The sequence below is a fragment of the Lytechinus variegatus genome, chromosome 3 (genome assembly GCF_018143015.1).
Source record: "Lytechinus variegatus isolate NC3 chromosome 3, Lvar_3.0, whole genome shotgun sequence".
NCBI classification, from domain to species: Eukaryota; Metazoa; Echinodermata; class Echinoidea; order Temnopleuroida; family Toxopneustidae; genus Lytechinus; species Lytechinus variegatus.
This window is the reverse complement of record NC_054742.1, coordinates 72666176-72690083: the sequence shown is the minus strand read 5'-3', so window position 1 is coordinate 72690083 and position 23908 is coordinate 72666176. Positions and strand designations below refer to the sequence as shown.

The 23908-nt window shown below is 34.7% G+C and overlaps 2 protein-coding genes across 2 annotated transcripts; both read left to right on the top strand.

Moving 5' to 3' along the window:
* The first annotated feature begins 7911 nt into the window (after positions 1–7911).
* On the top strand, positions 7912–11048 carry LOC121412147 (sialin-like). The gene is made up of 3 exons (XM_041605052.1): positions 7912–8125; positions 9589–9828; positions 10953–11048. The coding sequence occupies exons 1-3, from the start codon at positions 7955–7957 to the stop codon at positions 11046–11048; spliced, it is 507 nt and encodes a 168-aa protein (XP_041460986.1). The 5' UTR covers positions 7912–7954.
* An 8426-nt stretch (positions 11049–19474) lies between these two features.
* Positions 19475–22319, top strand: LOC121412293. The gene is made up of 2 exons (XM_041605188.1): positions 19475–19677; positions 21979–22319. Exons 1-2 carry the CDS (start codon positions 19563–19565, stop codon positions 22206–22208), a joined length of 345 nt encoding a protein of 114 aa, XP_041461122.1. The 5' UTR covers positions 19475–19562; the 3' UTR covers positions 22209–22319.
* Positions 22320–23908: the final 1589 nt, after the last annotated feature.

Genomic DNA, 23908 nt, shown 5'->3' with positions numbered 1-23908 from the left:
TTTATCAAGTTAATATTTCTGCAATCGTATTCTTCAACTGGGAATAACCCCTTCCATTCAATTCAAATTCAATTCAAATTCAATTCAATCATGGTTTATTTCGTATAAAAACAATACATGTTACAAAGCTAGAAGGCTGAAATTAACATGTTTACTATAAACATTCACAAGTCACGGATAAAAGCAAACAATTACAATTTACAATGTAGAAAGATAATAAATAAATTTCAAAGAGCAAGTGTACATAAAAATTCATTAAATATAATAAAATAGAACGAAAAAGGAAATACAATATTAAAAAGCTCCTTATAGCTTTTCGGGTTTTCCCATATTTCTCTTACAAGTTTTATAATCTCAAATTCATATACCTGTTTACTATGTGATTCAATTATTAACTTTTTATTTTTTAATGTATATATTTTGTATTGTTTTTATCATGAGAAATAAAATCACTCAATCAATCAATAATCAACACAATATATGTAACGAAATAACTTATAAAATATTCCATAATATTGTCATCCTTTGTTGAGAAACAAATTTTCAAAGTGTAACAAAAATGTCCCTTTCCATATCATGATATTAAGATATTATTTCAGACATAATATGATTATTTTTTTGCATTCTTATATTTGATATATTCCAATAACAATGTGAAAATGCGATCAGACCCGTCAGAGCACTGCCAACTTTCCTTGATGAAAATTGTCACAAGAAATACCGTCAATAGTGAGTAATTCAGATACATGTAGGCCTATACAAATTCTTCTGCAGTGATGTAAAAGTTGGCGCCAATGACATCCTATATACTCCTTTTCTCGGACAATGTTCTATACTATTTGGTGCTTTAATGAAAATCATAATAATTATAATAATAACGGTCTATTTACCTAGGGTAGCCACTTCAGTTCCCGGTTCAGTTCCGAAAACTGTTCTTCAAGTGGGCCTTGCTATTATTATTATTACCCCTTCTAAAATCTGAATCAGTATTTTCTAATGTTAATAGATAACACATATTGATTTCTGGAGGATTTCTTAAATCAAATATTGGACGAAAATAAAAAATGAGACGTTTAACTCTCAGTAAAAAAAAAAGATTAATGTCTTCTTCATTCAATATTACAATTTAAGCATAAATTATTATTTTCCACTCATGAAATTTTTTTTCCCTGAAGTAAATTATATAGTAATTTGAAAATGAAGTCACGAAGTCTAATATCGCCAATCTCTCTAAAAAAAAGTTTTAAAACATGTGACCTAACAATATCGACACTTAAGCTGCTAACCCAAAATTCACAGTGTCCATTTACATATATGGCAATCTATTGCACAGCAAAATCACTTTGTGATATTGTTTATTGCTTAAATCGTGATATAAAATGTTTAAAAATCATCGATTGCAAGTTTTGGGGGGTACACTGTAAAAACTGTGGTGTTAAAACTGACATCAGTTGGTGTTAATAGAGGACTATACCCTGAGTTGTAAAAATTAGACACCTATGATTGAACATAACACCTAAGAGAGTAAATGTTGGTACCTCAAGTTGGTACCTTATTTTTTTTATATGCTAAACAACTGCAGGAATATTTATTAGGAGGCTGCACTATACAAGCTCCGCCTTTTAGCAGCCTCCTCCATTTTCAACCTGATTTGTAATAATCTTGAATATAATTTTCTGTACAGGAATAATTGAAATATGTTTTGTTATTTATATATGTCAACATGTACAGAAGAAACTGTAATTGTTGAAAATGGAAATAAACGAATGAAACGAAAACGATACGAAATGCAACAACCAAAGGTGTTGTGATCACCTATCGGTGTAAACTAACACTGTCAATTTAGCACCGGTGTAAAATAACTGGTGTGGTCCTCTATGTACACCGGTTAACACCACATCGGTTAAGACTTTTACACAATTTAAAAGAGTATTGAAACAACACTTAAAAAATGTCCCCACTCTGTAATGTTAAATATTCTTTCTAATTTCATGTGTATCATGTAGTCTTATATATAAGTATTTAGTTATGATTTATTTAATCAACTTGTTTTACATTGTTTCATCATCTTTTGTTGAAAGTTTGATGTCAAACTTATTTGTACTTTTTCATATCTTAGGTTTTACGATTCATGAATCTTGTATTAGTCACGATGCATTTAGCGCTTTTTAATAACTGATTATAGTATAATTTTAATTTTCATATGTAACCTAGAAGTAATGATCGATTACTCAACCTGTTTTACAATTATTTTAATCATATTTTGCGTGAATGGTTTTCATGGCAAACTTATTTGTTTTTGTCTTTTTATATATTAAGTTTTACAATTCTTCATGTAAATTTAGTGGTCTAGACTTACTTGATGTAGTTTGTAGACTTTTATAGGTGTTTTTTCATAGATGTACATTGTTGTCAATTACTGATGTAAGGACCCCATTGGAAATAAGCCATCTCGGCTTTCATGGGCAATCCTGTCAAGGTATACACTGCTGTTCATATTTTCTTGTACTTGTTCAAATATACCTGACAAATAAAATCAATCAATCAATCAATCAATAGTTGTTGTGTAGGAGTAAATTGGGTGTATATTGATCGGACTATTATACCGTATATGAGTAAAAAAAAAAACCTCACAAGTCTCCAATTTAAGGAATAAATATATCATGAACACATAATTCTTATATATGGTCTGAAAGAGTATGTTCTCCTAATAGTTTGTTTATCGAGAACAAATTTCCAACCCATTGGAAGAAGTCTGAAGTCATTCCTATTTATGAATCCGGTAACAGAAAATCTCCAAATAACTTCCGTCCTCTTTCAATTCTACCCATTTTATCAAAACTACTTGAAAGATTCGCTCAGCGGCAATTGATTACATTTTTAGAAAATGACAAACTCTTATCTAAAGTTCAGTTTGGATTTAGGAGTAAACACCCCACCTTCACTTCTTTAGTTAGAATTACATATCAATGGATGCACGCTGCTGATCAATTGTTTGTCATGAACAGAACAAAAAAAAATATGATGAGATAATTTCAGTGCTTAAAATGAAACAATACTTGCCGAGGAAATCGTCGTCCGACGTTTCAGATCTGACGAAAAATCGCAAATATATCGTTTTTCCAGAGTCAGGGACGAAACTGTTGTTTCTATTCACCCGCCCTCGACAAAGACTGATGTGTCATGAACGGCATTTGACAATGGATTATATAATGTTAAAGAAGCGTCTGCGGAGCTATTGCGAAAACTCCCTATTACGTAGATCCAGGGCTCCGTAACACAAAGATAAGCGATCAATCGCTAAATGAACTGACCAATCATTATTAATGTTACACACCCAGTAGGTTTAAAATACTGACCAGGAACCAATCAGTGCGGTTCTTATTTGTAATTCATCGCAAACCTAGAGTGGTAGGTCCATGGTGTTACGGAGCCCAGATCATCTAGTTGACTAATCTGTGCCGTTTGCTCTTTTTTTTCATAGCGCCATCCATCGACGAGATTAATATGTGCACACGCCTGCAAATAAAAATTAACCAAGGATGAGAATAAAATGTACTTATTAAGTACTTTTTATTTCTTTGAATTGATACAACATGCCTTTAATGACCAAGGAAGATGTGGTCCTAGCGTCCAGTGCCCAAGGTAATTGTAATCGCAAACTAAATGCAAAGGAGTTCATCTGGCCATTGTCGCACTCCTCTCAAAGTGAGATGAGGCTCCAGTCCTGATGTAATGCAATTTCTGGAAAGAAATTGCAACTTTTCAAGAGTGATTTTTTTTTTGAGTGGAAGTGTGCATCCTTTTTACACTTTCACTCCCCAAAAAGGTAAAAATTCACTCCAACGTTATTGTACACATTGTCTAAGATGAGAGAGGTAATCAAAATTTTAACAAAATAAAATCACGAGGCTTTCTGCCTAGCGTTTATTTTTCATGAAACTTTGCACGTGGCTTCAGATGGGGCTTCAGAGCGACTTCCAAATGGCAAGCACACACAAAAAAGTATGTGATACGGCACATTATTGGACAGAGGTCTTTAACTTTGTTTTTATTTGCATAATTATCAAATATTGTGCTCACTCTTTTTCAAGAGTGAATTTCTATCTTTTTGGAGTGACAATGTGCGTCCTTTTTACATTTTCACTCCAAAAAAGGTGAAAAATTCACTCTTGACAGATTGAAATCTCATTCCATCACTCAGGACTGGTCCCTCATTTCACTCTGAGAGGAGTTTGATTAGGGACCAGATTAGCTCCTTTGAATTTAGAAAGTAGGTCGCAGCAATCTTTTTGGTTTGGTGGCTCTTGATATAGGGTCTCCTTAAAAATCGATTCGGACTATTTGCTTACTGAACTGAATCGAACCGGTGTTTTGCGCTTGTAATGCAAACACGGAGATTAGATAGTCCAAGTTCAAGGTCATTAAATCATTCTATAATATTACAACCATTATAAAGGCTGCATTGGGCTAAAGGTCCATTGGCAGGCCCTTCCTTGAAAATGAGTAAACAAGAGGACACTTAAAGATGGGTAAACAAAAAAGGGGAAAACTGCCTAGGTTATTTATGAAGTCTACGCGTGGGTATGGTGGGTGTGTGGTGTTTGGGGGGGTGTCATTGTGCCCAATTTGTAGTAGAGTGTATTAAATTACCTAGCTAAGGGAGTTTTTGGAATGAATCTAATTACTTATTTTTTTAATCATTGGAAATGTGGAAATGTTCCTTGTTTCACTTTTATTTGGGGGATATGAAATCCCCCCAAAGAATAAGTGTATTGCATGCTTTATTAAAAAAAAATCACTATCAGAAAAGGACGGGGGGGGGGTCCCAACTACGTAAGTTAACGTAAATATTAACTCTTTTGAAATTAGCTCCCTATTCACGACCACATTACAGTTGCCTGTGACACACCCTGCCAAAATGATATGAGCACCCCCCCCCCCATCTACCGACCGACCGAACGAACCGGTTCAAAAACCAGTTGAAAATATCAACAATCAGCAGGTAAAACGCATGACTATTGCGCATATTGCCTGAGATGCAGTTTACAACGGTGGCTGTGCATTCGCCTATGTCCTACCGATACCCTCGGATCTCTGATAAACAATGGAGGAAGAATTTTCATCTCACGAAAATGTGGTAGATTTGTTACATAAAAAGCTTCCATCGAAGGCAAGCAATGGAGATTTCGAAAAACAACCTCTTAATCTCATAGATGAAGTGATGAATATGAATAGTGTTCTAACTATATTTCAATTTTTTTCAGCTTGTACAGGAGATAGTGTGCGTTAGTGATAATATTTAAAATAATAATAATGTGACTTATAATATCAACTCTGAAGAGTACTCAAGCGCATAAAGCGCTTAGAGTTAAAAAAAGTTTTTAGAAGATTTTTGAAGTTTTCTAGAGAGGTACACTGTTAGAAAAAATAAAAGAAATTCCTACAGCAGAGTCTCGAGAACACCCCCGTAATCTTACCGAATTGCGTAATCTTACAGGAAATTGGTATTTGATGTATGGAATCTTACAAATTTCCTTGAATAAAACACCCTTTTCCCCTTTTTAAACAGACCTGTTCTGTTAAATTGCAGAAAAATTCTTGTTTTATGAATTTACAGAATGATTCTGTTATTGCTTTCTACAAAATCTTCTGTTTATTTTCTGTAAAATCACGGGTTTTTTACCAATTTCCTGTAAGATTACGCAATTCGGTAAGATTACAGGTGTTCTCGAGACTCTGCTGCAGGAACTTCTTTTATTTTTTTCTAACAGTGTACATTGTTTATGTCTCCAGGAAGTCTGTTCCACAAAGTGGGACATGCCAAACCAAATGATCCCCCACCCCTAGTTTCTGAAACTTTTGGAATAACAAGGTAGCCAGAAGTGGATGAGCGTAAAGACCTACTTGGTCTGCAGTAATTGATAAATGAAAGACTGTATTGTGGCGCTGGGGCCCGTTGCAGAAAGAGTTGCGTATAAAGGCAAGCCAAAAAATCAAGCGCAAGTCCCAAATGCACGCTTTTGATTGGTTGAAAATCGAGTTGCGCATGATTTCTAGAGTTGCGATTGATTGCAACTCTTTCTGCACTGGGCCACTGATCCAATAATACTATGAAAAGAAAACAAAAAAGATTATCCGATTGGTTAGTCTAAAGCTAAATTATAAAAATTACATTACATTTCATAATCTGCATTTAGCATAATACTTTTTTATCAGTATGCCACAATATATTTCACCTATTCATGTCATGCCATAGACCCCCAAAATGTTAACGACCAAGAAAAAAAGAAAAGGAATGGAAAAGTGGTGATATAGTAATTTTCTGGGCATTATGTCTAAATCAATTTAAAAGACAAGTTTGATCGTTTGCCAACTCGCCTCGATCGCAGCTTTTTTTGTTGTTGACATTTTACCCCAATCGCTATGTTTGGCTCCCTCAAATCGAAATATCTAAATGAAAATGAAAAAGAAAGAAAAAAATGCTCATTACGGGGCTCATTACCCTATTTTATATATTGCCAAAATCCTAAATTAGCTGCTAATATTATGAATTAAAATGAGGAACAAAAATGGATCACTTTGTACCTTGTTCCCCAACAAAATATTTACTATTTTCGATCTCAAACCCAAATTATGCGTAGTCACATCCCCATATTTCATAAAGTATTTTATTCTTAAAGGAAACCTGTAAATTTAATTTAATACAACTCGCGTCTTCAGGGATAGTTGGATGGAGAGACAAGGATGGATAAATCGAGTACTTGAAACCATGGGTAGCAGTCCTATGGGACGGTGGGGGGGGGGGGCGTACCTCCTTTGATTTATTTTTATTTTTCTATAGCAGCCTATGGAAAGGGTTGTATCGTAAAATATGCCCAAATGTTTTTTTTTGTTTCTTTTGGGTATCATTTTCCCCTCTCTTTCTTTTGTTTCTTCGGTAACATTTTGATATTGAAACAAAGTGATAATACTTTATTTAAGTTTAAGTTATTGTAAGTAATTGGGCAATCCCCGGCAATAGGGAATCTATAAATAACAATCTCTGTTTTTTAATACTTTACCATTGATATCCTCATCTGATTGATTATCTGTTTCCAGTCTGGAACGTTCCACGTTATAACCATTGTCATATTTATATTGAATTATTGTGATGTATTGTATTATTTGATTAACTAATGTCTTATTGTTTTTATGGACGTTACATTGCATTTGATATTTTGTGAGATATGAAAATAATCAAAACTGAACCCTAGGGAGTAAAAAATCTTACGAAATCCTCGTGATTTCCGGAGACTTCAATTTCAATTCAAATAAACGTTTATTTTCTTCCACTTCATTAATATCATAATATCATACATAAATCAATTTGCTATGAAAAGTATAAATATGTACATGTTCGGTTTAAAAAAGAAGGCGTATACCCTATAGCTTAGGCTTGTGGCGGGATACGCCTATAGACTAAAATACAATACAATAAACAATACAAGAGAAAGGGCAGAGAAAAGAGAAGGAAACGGAACAAAAAAGGGAGATGTGAGTGGGGAGGCGGGCATGAATTACTAAATGAAATAGAATGCTCAACAAAATCAGTGGGGGCAAAATATAAATGTCGCAACAACAATTGCCCATGGTTCATTGTTATCATGTTAACTTAAAGTCAAAAGGAAACGTAAAATATTCATATATGAAACGACAGAAGCATTTTTTTTTCATTTTATACTTAACGCTGGTTGTCGATAGAGATTTTTTTTATGTAATCCGAAATTTCATTCCATATTTTGGGGCCAATATAACGAATGTTGTGGTGGGAGATTATTTTTCTATATATGTGTGGGGATGAATGTTAGATTAAAAATGATACATACATACTGATGCGCAGGAATATTATATTTGTTATTTTCCAGATCCTGGCAGAAAATCAAAATGGTCTACCAGATACTTTGTGGCTGTGATGGCATGCATTGGATTCGGCTGTTCCTATGGAATGCGGGTTAATATGAGTGTCGCTATAATCGCAATGGCCAACAGTAGTTATAGTACCGACTATAACCTTAACTCATCCACAGAACTTTGCCCAGAACTTGGTGATTACTATGGCAACGAAACAAGTGGCGAAAGCAAGGTAGATCTATAAGCGTCTATATTCCTAATGACAATGGTATCACCTTACGATAAAGTGTCGAAAGTCCTATCTTTTTTTTCTCAATTTCTGTGCACCCATGACGTCATCATGAGCTCCACTTCTTTTATTAATAATAAAAAAAAACTAGCAAATTTTCCCAGAAAATTTGTTATTCATACTAATGACTTTGCTGACGAGTGAGCCCGACGAGAGAGTGGTTTTCCCTACGGCGGCCGTACGGCGAGTCGAAAACACCCGTTTTATTCATTTTTATTCAAACCATCTTTATTTTGTAGCTAGTACAAAAATGTATTTGAAAAACCCCGACTATTTTTGACTCGCCGTACGGCCACCATAGGGTATATATGACTGAGATATAGGGATGAGGGTAGCACTGGGCCTTTTCACACGTTAATCTTAAATCATCATTGTAATGATGATTGTAATTCGTATTTAGAATCATCGGATCTTTCACACAGAAAATTCGTACCGTAATTTGATTGAAACTTAATTGGATATTCACCTCGGGAGTAGAATTTGAATTCGTGATTGTGATTAGCGTTCGTGATTCTAGTTTGGTCTCACACGTGCTAAAAATTCGTCTTAAGCCTTATTTTTTCACTGGAATCATCATTAAAATCACAATTTTTCTTACCGTGTGAAAGGGCGGGATATAAAGGCAGATCGCTCCAAATGAATTATCCTTAATTCTGCTCTATATAGTCTGAACACTATTCGTTATCTCGCATGGTTTTTATGACATTATGAAAGCATATTCATGACAAACATTGAGGCATTCACGCTCTGTTATTTTTCTTACCTTTTTATATATAAAATACTTGTTAAAACAAGCTAATCTGAACTGTATGAACAAGATTCATAACATCAATGTTGCCCCAAAACACTGCATTATTAGATTGATCAATATTAGTAAAAGCCAAAGGCGATAATTATTTACATTATCAAAATCACGTATCAAAAAGAAATATCACACGCATCTAAATGTCATTAGAATTTATGGCTCATAAAGAAAATTCCAATTAATTTAACGGTCTACCGAATTACATAAACCCCTGTAACCATCGGATAATCATAAAATAATTATTGAGTTAGAAATTGCTCTCTCAAAAAAAGTAACGATTTTTTTTTTTTAGGTTGAACAATGGTCGATTCACTTCTTTTTATAAGGTGCCGTTTGTACCAATATTATATAGAATATTTATTTGTTATATTATTATTTATTGAATAATAACAATTATTTATATATAATTTACATTCTATTTGTATATATTTTAATAATTAGAAATGTTATTTTATATAATAGTAATTATTTACAAATAAAATGTAAATTATGTAAATTATTTTTATTTAATTTGATAAATGATTATGTAACAAATAATTGTTCTATTCAATATTAGTACAAACGGCGCCTCATACGTTTTACTGACCTTCGAATTTAACAGGAGGGCGAGTTTCCTTGGGATGCCCATACACAGGAGCTCATTCTGGCGGCTTATTTTTACGGTTTCGTCCTTCTGCAAGTACCCGCGGGTATCCTATCCGACAAATACCCGAAGTCTTGCCCCTGGATATACGGCGTTGGAATATTCATATCGGCGGTCGGTTCCCTGCTTACACCGCTGGCTGCCTATCATAGTGTGACTGCGATATTCATTACCCGGTTCATATGCGGATTGGCGGAGGTATGTTCAAACCGGATAATGGGGGTAGGAACGAATATCGTCTGTAGTCTTCAGACGTAATACCCTTGGTTTTCGCATAGTGTAGAATGCAGTTTGTAAAGTAGTGAGACTAGATTTTTTTATTTAATCCTTCTGACTCCTATTGAAATTCTTCATTCATATTGATACATCAAAAGAGGAAGACCATAATATTTCGACATAAATATATACCAAACCAACATTATCATAACAAACTATGGACCTCATGAATACAATATATGTTCGTGTACTACATTGTTACATAATTACAATGCTACATCATAGAATTTCGAAAATTGGAATGCACTTTGAAATTTCTATATAAGAATTTCATTTCTAGATAAGAAATTCATTTCTTATCTATATATATTTTTAGATAAGAAATTCATTTCTTATCTATATATAATTTTTAGATAAGAAATCCGTTCCTTATCTATTTGGGATTACATCGGATATCTTATTTTGCTTTACACCTTTTGACCCTTTAAAAACCTTTGGGAGTGTTGCCACCTCCTCCTCCACTCCTGCAATGAGTTATCAACTTTATTTTGAATTCATAGGCCTATATAGATGAGCTTTTAAATTCTCGGGTTTACACGATCAAAGGATACCGCTGTGGATTGAACTTGACCTCATAAGATGTTTGAATATCTTAAAAATTTGGACTCTGAACGCTATATGGAAGTGCATTTCAAATTATTTCTGGTAATCAAAGCGCCAATTTTACTAACGGTGATTGAGGTGATATGATGGAGTAAACAAACCTATCATGTTCATGAATGTTTCAAGTCTAAGGTAATATTCCAAGTAATCAAGGAACCTTGCCCTTTTGAATAATGTTCTCAGGTGCACGGTATAATGGTATATGAGTATTCTAGATTAAACGATCGGTCAATTCGTGATCATGTGATAAAACACACACCTCTACATGTATATCGTTAAGTCGATAGTTCCATACAAACGAGATATCAGTATTGTTGACAAAGTTTGATTAGTTAAGTTCATTCTCAATGTATATGAGTCATTGCTTATAAACATATTTGGAAATAATAAATGTATGTTTACTATGTTTTATTTATTCAAATAAAACTTTATATTGTATATAGAGTGGATCATATCCGTCGATGTACTCGTTTATGTCCCGCTGGTCTCCTTCTGCAGATCGGAGCATTCTCCTTGCGATAACTTACTCAGGTAACTGAATAATGAAAGATCTGGGGCCCGTCTTACCAAGATTTGCCAATGATCGATCAACTGTATTTACTATGGAAAGCCAGCAAAGTCAATATCCAAATTGCATGTCTGTTTAAGATAGATACTAGATAATGATGTACACTCCTAAAGCCATCGATGTCTTGACAATCAATTCAGTGTGCTTCTCTTTGTTAAAAAAAGGACATTGTGGAAGCGCCGTGGTGTAGCGGTTCTGACTCTCGCCTTGTAATCAGAGGGTCGTGTGTTCGAATCCCACCATGGCCTAGCGCCCTTTGGCAAGGCGTCAATTCACACTTTGCCACTCTCACCCAGGTGCTAATTGGGTACCAGTAGGAAACAACCGTCATTGTGATTGGTTTAGCAAGTTTGCGCCTAACAGGCTGCTTGGAATGCTATGAATCCAGTGACCGGGTAATAATAATTGTGAAGCACTTTGAACAGTCGTAGATTGATAAAGCGCTATATAAATGCCAATTATTATTGTGAAAATTTCCTGCAGAAAAAAAATGATGTGTGGGATTTCCATAATAGTTGATAATTTCTGGGATTCATAATATTTTTTTTAATGAAATGGGGTATTGCATATTGTTATACGCAACAAAGTAATTTCTTCCACTTCTGTTGTCTTCCTGTTCTTTCACCGTTAATCCCCCTTTTTCCAAGTTCGTCACTTTGACAAAATGCAATATACAAATATCACAGGAGAACGATGAAATCATACTACCTTGATGCATTCCTTGTTTGGAGTATTTTATGAGATTTATCATCAGATTTGTAGAATTTGTTGAAGGAATATGCCTAATATGTGTTTAAAATGACTTTATTTGCTTCCTCTTGGGTTGTTGGCCTTGCATCGAGATGTAACCGATATCGGGCCAGGGCTGAGGCAAAGATCTTAACCCTGGACTTCGTATTGTTATCATTTCCGATTTTTAGCAATGCCCTGAGCCAACATATCTCGTCAGGTTAATATATGAACTTAAGTTTGTTTTGATTTTTTATATAATTCTATTTTATTTCTGCATTGACATCAGTATCAGAATTTCAAAATATACAATATGAAAAGGTAATATAAAACAAAACTATAATAATATAGGTTAATATAGGTAATGTAAGCTGTGGAAATATCGTTATCAATTCTCCTTCTGCTTCCATCAAAATGGTTTTGAAGTTACAACTTTATATAATCTTGAATTATTCTCATATTGTCTACTTTGCTCCCAAATTCAACCGATCTCGTAAAGTTAATGATAAATGAACTTAAAGGAGAATGAAACCATTGGAACAAGATAGCTTGTGTGAAAACAGAAAAATCAAAGAAACAGATCAACAAAAGTTTGAGAAAAATCAGACAAATAATGAGAAAGTTATGAGCATTTAAATATTGCGATCACTAATGCTATGGAGATAGCAAATTGGCAACGCGACAAAGATGTGTGAAGTCACTGATGAACAACTCTCCCCATTACTTTAGTATATATTTCACTTGAATTGCCTCTTTTATCACATCTATCCATAGATCATGTGTTCTTTCTACATGAGGGCATGTAATACATATTTTTAAAGAATACATCATGGATAAAGAGTTTGCATCATCATAAGAAAAAGCAAAAAGAGACATTTTAAGGGTATTTTATAGTCCACCAAAGGGAAAGTTGTTCATCAGTGACATCACACATCCTTGTCGCATTGCCAATGGGAGGATCTCCATACCACTAGTATGAGTATTAAAGGGCAGCGCTTTTAACTCGAATTTTTGAAAAATTCGAGTCTCGCCTTTCTCATCCGAATTATAATATTTTGTTAATAGTAGTAGATAGGCCTTGACATTCTATTTACAAATCAATCAAATTTATTGTTCCTACTATTAGTATTAAAGGACAGCGCTTTTAACTCGAATTTTTGAAAAATTCGAGTCTCGCCTTTCTCATCCGAATTATAATATTTTGTTAATTGTAGTAGATAGGCCTTGCCATTCTATTTACAAATCAATCAAATTTATTGCTCCTACTTATGGTGGAAAAGTGTATTTAACGATATTTTGTTTATGTCATTATAGAGCCTTTTTTTAAATTAGATTTATTCATAGTGTCTTAGCTATAATTTCTTTATTAATCGCGGGAGGCTACATACTTGTACTCTCTTGCCTTTAACTGCATATCTTTTTATAATCATCCAATCGAGAATTCAAATTATTTTCTACTGCCTAGGTAGCTTCGATTACCTGAAAACAGATAAAGCATATTTTGCTTAAATGGAATTACAAGCTTGCAACGTGTCAACTTCATTTCCTGTTATGTCCTTAGAAGATTTTAGCGGCACCAGAGTAAAACTGTTTGACGTGCATGATTTCGCTAATCTGTGGAAAATAGCGGCTTAAATCAAAAGCAATTAAAAGCGAGGGTCTTTAATGACCAATTCTAATGAAATTTTGGAAACTCGAAACTCGAGACTCGAAACTCGAGACTCGAAGTTTAGCAACACACCTGCTACTAATATACTACTACTACTACATCTACTACTACTAGCAGTAACGGTAATAATGATGACAATACACTCAACAATGAAAATCATTGGTCATTTGGTCATGATGATAATTTCATAATAGTGCTGATGATTATGAAATTTTAATCTCACTTTCATTACACTGTTTATTTTTATCGCGGTTTTCCTCTGGTGTTTTCCTTTTATTCTTTTACAAAACAAACTTTTTAATTCCTGGTGTCATGCATACAGGTACCAGAGCGTTAAAGAACGGCTCGAACGGACAACTGCAAAACACGTCTTTGTCAAGGATATGGCCTACGGGATGCCTGATGGCGACGTTACTCGGTATATACCAAGCGGCTACCGGCACTCGTTCCTTATTCGTCACCCCGATCTGGTATATCCTGGAGTCCACAAGATGTATTACCCCCATTTCAAAGCCATTAACCGGTTACTCCCTGACGAAAAGGACGAAGCTAGCTTTGACGTCAGGAACCACAACGAGCTAGGAATACACGAAAATTACTTTAAGGAGTTGCATGCCCTGTGGCGCTATATCCTCAAGGAGGTCGACCCGGAGGCAGTTGTCCTTGACTCGTCCGACCTGCTCAACGATCCGGGTCGAGTTCTTCCTCGATGGTGTGAGGCAGTTGGGCTGCCTTTCAATGCTTCGATGCTATCGTGGCCGAAACCAAAGGTGCAAGAAATTGGGAGGTGGAACTGGGGATGCGCCTGGACAGCAGAACAGGTCTCTTTAAATGCATTCTATGGAGGTGTTCTGAGGAGCACCTGTTTCAACCCCCCAAGGCACCACCGCCAAGAGAACAACTTACCGACGATGTCATAGAAATGGCGGAAGCATCAATGCCTTTCTATAACGAAATGCATCATCACCGTATACGTGTCGACGAAGATACTCTATCTTAACATATTTTTTTTTCATTCTACATGGTTCCTTCATTGAAAATTGACATGACACAAATTTTGTTTTCACAGTTTATAATTGAATAATTATAGTAAAAACAAACCAATTATTGATAACCAAATCATAACATTACTGCAAACAATACTATCTTAGAAAAGAAGTCAACAGTAAAGTTCCTGGGTATTTTACTTGACGAATGTCTTACATGATGGAACCCCCAGTTTGAAAACCTTACGTATCACGTACGCTTGGCATCATGTCTAAGCTTAAATTCTGCCCTCCCACTAAGGCGATGATTTTATTGTACAACTCATTTATCTTGTCTTCATTGTGATATGGTATTATTGTCTGGGGAAATTGTTATTCCAAACATATATATATATGCTGTTCAAATTACAAAAGAGAGCTGAACCTTACGTAAGGTTGTATACAGGGTCCCATTATCTAGCCCACACCGACCCAATTTTTAAAGGGCTTGGATTTCTAAAAGTTGCGGATATAAATACCATCCAGGCAGCACTTTTCATGTTTAGATTGAAAAATAAAATATTGCCTTCCCAATTCAATTATATGTTTATATGTAATTACCTAATTCATTCGTATAACACAAGAGGCTCGGTAAATTACCATTTGATAAATCCGCGACTTTGTTAACATCTAAATCAATAAGACACAGGGGTCCAGACGTCTGGCATTCACTTCCCAGTGAGAACAAGCAATACTCATTTTCGTCAGCATTCAAAAGGAAATTAAAATCCCACATTATCATGATTATAGCTACATATTAGTTGGAAGATAGGGCATTTTGTTCATGTAAGGGGGGTGTTTAGGAGTTTTCTTGGGCAATTAAGTTACAGTTAAGTTTATTCATGCTTTATTTGTATGTTATTTTATCAAGGTAATATTTCTGCAATCGTATTCTTCAACTGGAATAACCAATTCAATTCAAAGTCAATTCAATTCAAATTCAATTCAATCATGGTTTATTTCGTATAAAAAACAATACATGTTACAAAGCCAGAAGGCTGAAATTAACATGTTTACTATAAAACGTTCACAAGTCACGGATAAAAGCAAACAATTACAATTTACAATGTACAAAGATAATAAATAAATTTCAAAGAGCAAGTGTACATAAAAATTCATTATATATAATAAAATAGAACGAAAAAGGAAATACAATATTAAAAAGCTCCTTATAGCTTTTCGGGTTTTCCCATATTTCTCTTATAAGTTTTATAATCTCAAATTCATATACCTGTTTACTATGTGATTCAATTATTAACTTTTTATTTTTTTAATGTATATATTTTGTATTGTTTTTATCATGAGAAATAAAATCACTCAATCAATAATCAACACAGTATATGTAACGAAATAACTTATAAAATATTCCATAATATTGTCATATCGTTTGTTGAGAAAACAAATTTTCAAAGTGTAACAAGAATGTCCCTTTCCATATCATGATATTAAGATATTATTTCAGACATAATATGATTATTTTTTTGCATTCTTATATTTGATATATTCCAATAACAATGTGAAAATGCGATCAGACCCGTCAGAGCACTGCCAACTTTCCTTGATGAAAATAGTCACAAGAAATACCGTCAATAGTGAGTAATTCAGATACATGTATAGGCCTATACAAATTCTTCTGCAGTGATGTAAAAGTTGGCGCCATTGACATCCTATAGACTCCTTTTCTCGGACAATGTTCTATACTATTTGGTGCTTTAATGAAAATCATAATAATTATAATAATAACGGTCTATTTACCTAGGGTAGCCACTTCAGTTCCGGTACAGTTCCGAAAACTGTTCTTCAAGCGGGCCTTGCTATTATTATTATTACCCCTTCTAAAATCTGAATCAGTATTTTCTAATGTTAATAGATAACTCATATTGATTTCTGGAGGATTTCTTAAATCAAATATTGGACGAAAATAAAAAATGAGACGTTTAACTCTCAGTAAAAAAAAAAGATTAATGTCTTCTTCATTCAATATTACAATTTAAGCATAAATTATTATTTTCCACTCATGAAATTTTTTTTCCCTGAAGTAAATTATATAGTAATTTGAAAATGAAGTCACGAAGTCTAATATCGCCAATCTCTCTAAAAAAAAGTTTTAAAACATGTGACCTAACAATATCGACACTTAAGCTGCTAACCCAAAATTCACAGTGTCCATTTACATATATGGCAATCTATTGCACAGCAAAATCACTTTGTGATATTGTTTATTGCTTAAATCGTGATATAAAATGTTTAAAAATCATCGATTGCAAGTTTTGGGGGGTACACTGTAAAAACTGTGGTGTTAAAACTGACATCAGTTGGTGTTAATAGAGGACTATACCCTGAGTTGTAAAAATTAGACACCTATGATTGAACATAACACCTAAGAGAGTAAATGCAACAACCAAAGGTGTTGTGATCACCTATCGGTGTAAACTAACACTGTCAATTTAGCACCGGTGTAAAATATGTGGTGTGGTCCTCTATGTACACCGGTTAACACCACAATAGTTGTTGTGTAGGAGTAAATTGGGTGTATATTGATCGGACTATTATACCGTATATGAGTAAAAAAAACACCTCACAAGTCTCCAATTTAAGGAATAAATATATCATGAACACATAATTCTTATATATGGTCTGAAAGAGTATGTTCTCCTAATAGTTTGTTTATCGAGAACAAATTTCCAACCCATTGGAAGAAGTCTGAAGTCATTCCTATTTATGAATCCGGTAACAGAAAATCTCCAAATAACTTCCGTCCTCTTTCAATTCTACCCATTTTATCAAAACTACTTGAAAGATTCGCTCAGCGGCAATTGATTACATTTTTAGAAAATGACAAACTCTTATCTAAAGTTCAGTTTGGATTTAGGAGTAAACACCCCACCTTCACTTCTTTAGTTAGAATTACATATCAATGGATGCACGCTGCTGATCAATTGTTTGTCATGAACAGAACAAAAAAAAATATGATGAGATAATTTCAGTGCTTAAAATGAAACAATACTTGCCGAGGAAATCGTCGTCCGACGTTTCAGATCTGACGAAAAATCGCAAATATATCGTTTTTCCAGAGTCAGGGACGAAACTGTTGTTTCTATTCACCCGCCCTCGACAAAGACTGATGTGTCATGAACGGCATTTGACAATGGATTATATTATGTTACAGAAGCGTCTGCGGAGCTGTTGCGAAAACTCCCTATTACGTAGATCCAGGGCTCCGTAACACAAAGATTAGCGATCAATCGCTAAATGAACTGACCAATCATTATTAATGTTACACGCCCAGTAGGTTTAAAATACTGACCAGGAACCAATCAGTGCGGTTCTTTCATATTTGTAATTCATCGCAAACCTTTGTGTTACGGAGCCCAGATCATCTAGTTGACTAATCTGTGCCGTTTGCTCTTTTTTTTCATAGCGCCATCCATCGACGAGATTAAAATGTGCACACGCCTGCAAATAAAAATTAACCAAGGATGAGAATAAAATGTACTTATTAAGTACTTTTTATTTCTTTGAATTGATACAACATGCCTTTAATGACCAAGGAAGAAGTGGTCCTAGCGTCCAGTGCCCAAGATAATTGTAATCGCAAACTAAATGCAAAGGAGTTTATCTGGCCATTATCGCACTCCTCTCAAGGTGAGATGAGGCTCCAGTCCTGATGAAATGCAATTTCTGGAAAGAAATTGCAACTTTTCAAGAGTGATTTTTTTTTTGAGTGGAAGTGTGCTTCCTTTTTACACTTTCACTCCCCAAAAAGGTAAAAATTCACTCCAACGTTATTGTACACATTGTCTAAGATGAGAGAGGTAATCAAAATTTTAACAAAATAAAATCACGAGGCTTTCTGCCTAGCGTTTATTTTTCATGAAACTTTGCACGTGGCTTCAGACGGGGCTTCAGAGCGACTTCCAAATGGCAAGCACACACAAAAAAAGTATTTGATACGGCACATTACTGGACAGAGGTCTTTAACTTTGTTTTTATTTGCATAATTATCAAATATTGTGTGCTCACTATTTTTCAAGAGTGAATTTCTATCTTTTGGAGTGACAATGTACGTCCTTTTTACATTTTCACTCAAAAAAAAGTGAAAAATTCACTCTTGACAGATTGAAATCTCATTCCATCACTCAGGACTGGTCCCTCATTTCACTCTGAGAGGAGTTTGATTAGGGACCAGATTAGCTCCTTTGAATTTAGAAAGTAGGTCGCAGCAATCTTTTTGGTTTGGTGGCTCTTGATATAGGGTCTCCTTAAAAATCGATTCGGACTATTTGCTTACTGAACTGAATCGAACCGGTGTTTTGCGCTTGTAATGCAAACACGGAGATTAGATAGTCCAAGTTCAAGGTCATTAAATCATTCTATAATATTACAACCATAATAAAGGCTGCATTGGGCTAAAGGTCCATTGGCAGGCCCTTCCTTGAAAATGAGTAAACAAGAGGACACTTAAAGATGGGTAAACAAAAAAGGGGAAAACTGCCTAGGTTATTTATGAAGTCTACGCGTGGGTATGGTGGGTGTGTGTGTTGGGGGGGTGTCATTGTGCCCAATTTGTAGTAGAGTGTATTAAATTACCTAGCTAAGGGAGTTTTTGGAATGAATCTAATTGCTTATTTTTTTAATCATTGGAAATTTGGAAATGTTCCTTTTTTCACTTTTATTTGGGGGATATGAAATCCCCCCCCCATAAAAAAAAATAAGTGTATTGCATGCTTTATTTAAAAAAAATCACTAGCAGAAAAGGAACGGGGGGGGGGGTCCCAACTACGTAATTTAACGTAAATATTAACTCTTTTAAAATTAGCTCCCTATTCACGCCCACATTACAGTTGCCTGTGACACACCCTGCCAAAATGATATGAGCACCCCCCCCCCCCCCCCATCTACCGACCGACCGAACGAACCGGTTCAAAAACCGGTTGAATATATCAACAATCAGGAGGTAAATTGCATGACTATTGCGCATATTGCCTGAGATGCAGTTCGGTGGCTGTGCACTCGCCTATGTCCTGCTGATAAACTTATACCATCGGATTTCTTATTAACAATGGAGGAAGAATTTTCATCTCACGAAAATGTGGTAGATTTGTTACATAAAAAGCTTCCATCGAAGACAAGCAATGGAGATTTCGAAAAACAACCTCTTTTAGTTTCAGATAAAGGTGAGTCGCCTGAAATAGATGGTTTCAACTATATTATTTTTTCAGCTTGTACAGGAGATAATGTACGATAGTAATAATAATTAAAATAATAATGTGACTTATAAAGCGCCAAATCAACTCTGTAGAGTGCTCAAGGCGCATAAAGCGCTTAGAGTTAAAAAGGAGTTTTTAGAAGATTTTTGAAGGTTTCTACAGAGGTACAAGTGGGACATGCGAAACCAAATGATCTCCCCCCATACGCCCCCTAGTTTCTGAAACTTGGAATAACAAGGTAGCCAGAAGTGGATGAGCTCACAGACCTACTTGGTCTGTAGTAATTGATAAATGAAAGACTGTATTGTGGCGCTGGGGCCCGTTGCAGAAAGAGTTGCGTATAAAGGCAAGCCAAAAAATCAAGCGCAAGTCCCAAATGCACGCTTTTGATTGGTTGAAAATCGAGTTGCGCATGATTTCTAGAGTTGCGATTGATTGCAACTCTTTCTGCACTGGGCCACTGATCCAATAATACTATGAAAAGAAAACAACAAAATCTTAAAGATATTCCGATTGGTTAGTCTAAAGCTAAATGATAAAAATTACATTACATTTCATAATCTGCATTTAGCATAATACTTTTTTATCAGTATGCCACAATATATTTCACCTATTCATGTCATGCCATAGACCCCCAAAATGTTAACGACCAAGAAAAAAAGAAAAGGAATGGAAAAGTGGTGATATAGTAATTTTCTGGGCGTTATGTCTAAATCAATTTAAAAGACAAGTTTGATTGCTTGCCAACTCGCCTCGATCGCAGCTTTTTTTGTTGTTGACATTTTACCCCAATCGCTATGTTTGGCTCCCTCAAATCGAAATATCTAAATGAAAATGAAAAAGAAAGAAAAAAATGCTCATTACGGGGCTCATTACCCTATTTTATATATTGCCAAAATCCTAAATTAGCTGCTAATATTATGAATTAAAATGAGGAACAAAAATGGATCACTTTGTACCTTGTTCCCCAACAAAATATTTACTATTTTCGATCTCAAACCCAAATTATGCGTAGTCACATCCCCATATTTCATAAAGTATTTTATTCTTAAAGGAAACCTGTAAATTTAATTTAATACAACTCGCGTCTTCAGGGATAGTTGGATGGAGAGACAAGGATGGATAAATCGAGTATCTTGAAACCATAGGTAGCAGTCCTATGGGACGGTGGGGGGGGGGCGTACCTCCTTTGATTTTAGATATTTATTGTTTTATAGCAGCGTATGGAAAGGGTTGTATCGTAAAATATTCCAGTGTTTTTTTTTTCTTTTGGGTATCATTTTTCCTCTCTCTTTTGTTTCTTCGGTAACATATTGAAACAAAGTGATAATACTTTATTTAAGTTTAAGTTATTGTAAGTAATTGGGCAACCCCCCGGCAATAGGGAATCTATAAATAACAATCTCTGTTTGTAATAGTTTACCATTGATATCCTCATCTGATTGATTATCTGTTTCCAGTCTGGAACGTTCCACGTTATAACCATTGTCATATTTATATTGAATTATTGTGATGTATTGTATTATTTGATTAACTAATGTCTTATTGTTTTTATGGACGTTACATTGCATTTGATATTTTGTGAGATATGAAAATAAATCAAAACTGAACCCGAATGGAGTAAAAAAAATCTTACGAAATCCCGTGATTTCCGGAGACTTCAATTTCAATTCAAATAAACGTTTATTTTCTTCCACTTCATTAATATCATAATATCATACATAAATCAATTTGCTATGAAAAGTATAAATATGTACATGTTCGGTTTAAAAAAGAAGGCGTATACCCTATAGCTTAGGCTTGTGGCGGGATACGCCTATAGACTAAAATACAATACAATAAACAATACAAGAGAAAGGGCAGAGAAAAGAGAAGGAAACGGAACAAAAAAGGGAGATGTGAGTGGGAGGGGAGGCGGGCATGAATTACTAAATGAAATAGAATGCTCAACAAAATCAGTGGGGGCAAAATATAAATGTCGCAACAACAATTGCCCATGGTTCATTGTTATCATGTTAACTTAAAGTCAAAAGGAAACGTAAAATATTCATATATGAAACGACAGAAGCAATTTTTTTTGACGAAAGAGATTTTTTTTTATGTAATCCGGAATTTCGTTCCATATTTTGGGGCCAATATAACGAATGTTGTGGTGGAAGATTATTTTTCTATATATGTGTGGGGATGAATGTTAGATTAAAAATGATACATACATACATACATACATACATACTGATGCGCAGGAATATTATATTTGTTATTTTCCAGATCCTAGCAGAAAATCAAGATGGTCTACCAGATACTTTGTGGCTGTGATGGCATGCATTGGATTCGGCTGTTCTTATGGAATGCGGGTTAATATGAGTGTCGCTATAATCGCAATGGCCAACAGTAGTTATAGTACCGACTATAACCTTAACTCATCCACAGAACTTTGCCCAGAACTTGGTGATTACTATGGCAACGAAACAAGTGGCGAAAGCAAGGTAGATCTATAAGCGTCTATATTCCTAATGACAATGGTATCACCTTACGATAAAGTGTCGAATGTCCTTTCTTTTTTTTTTCTCAATTTCTGTGCACCCAAGACGTCATCATGAGCTCCACTTCTGTATTAATAAAAAATAAATAATAAAAAAAATAGCAAATTTTCCCAGAAAATTATTTATTCATACTAAAGACTTTGCTAACGAGTGAGCCCGGCGAGAGAGTGGTTTTCCAACGGCGGCCGTACGGCGAGTCGAAAACACCCGTTTTATTCATTTTTATTCAAACAATCTTAATTGTAGCTAGTACAAAAATGTATTTGAAAAAACCCGACTATTTTTTACTCGCCGTACGGCCACCATAGGGTATATATGACTGAGATATAGGGATGAGGGTAGCAATGGGCCTTTTCACACGTGAATCTTAAATCATCATTGTAATGATGATTGTAATTCGTCTTTAGAATCATCGGACTTTCACACAGAAAATTCGTACCGTAATTTGAGTGAAACTTAACTGGAATTCACCTCCGGAGTAGAATTTGAATTCATGATTGTGATTAGCGTTCGTGATTCTAGTTTGGTCTCACACGTGCTAAAAATTCGTCTTAAGCCTTATTTTTTCACTGGAATCATCATTAAAATCACGATTTTTCTTACCGTGTGAAAGGGTGGGATATAAAGGCGATCGCTCCAAATGAATTATCCTTAATTCTGCTCTATATAGTCTGAACACTACTCGATATCTCGCATGGTTTTTATGACATTATGAAAGCATAATAATGTGTGAACAGGGCGATACCATCCTAATGAAGTGGATAATTTCCTATTCATGACAAACATTCAGACTGTAATTGAGGCATTCACGCTTAGTTGTTTTTCTTTGATCTCATAAAGATTCTTGGTCAAAAAGGTTTCCATCTTTATCTTCAACTCCTTTAGACGTTGTAAATGTTCATGGTTTTTCCCCGGTAATATTTCTAAACAAGCTAATCTGAACTGCATGCACAAGATTCATAGCACAAAATGTTCCCACAAAACACTGCATTATTAGAATGAACTATGTTAGTAAAAGGCGAGAATTATTTATATTATCAAAATCACGTATTTAAAAAAAGTATCACACGCATCTAAATATCATTATGATTTATGGATCATAAACAAAACTTCAACCAATAATTTAACGATCTACCAAATTGCATGAACCTTTTAACTATCCGATAATCGTAGACTAAAAAAAAATAACTAATTATATTTGTATGATTGAACAATGGACGATTATATGTTCGCTTGTTTTTTATGAGGCGCCGTTTGAATCAATATTATATAAAATAATTATTTGTTATACAATCATTATTTATTAAATACTAACAATTATTTATATACAATTTACATTTTATTTGTAGATAATTACTATTATATAAAACAACATCTCTAATTATTTATATACAATTCCAAGCCATACTTCATTATTTGTAAATAATTATAGACCCCTGTTACATCTGAGAGATTCCCTACCTCGGGCCGGCCGCGCGTTTCCGTTTTACACCCTGGCGAAGGCATTTTCCGGAAAAGTAGCAAAAAAGCGACTAGTGAAGAGTCTACACACGTCGCTGGTTGCATGCAGCGTGCGACACAGGCGAGTCCACCACCGCATGCAATTTGCACAGTTACTGATCAGAGCACAGAGTTCCTCGGCACTTCATGTACAG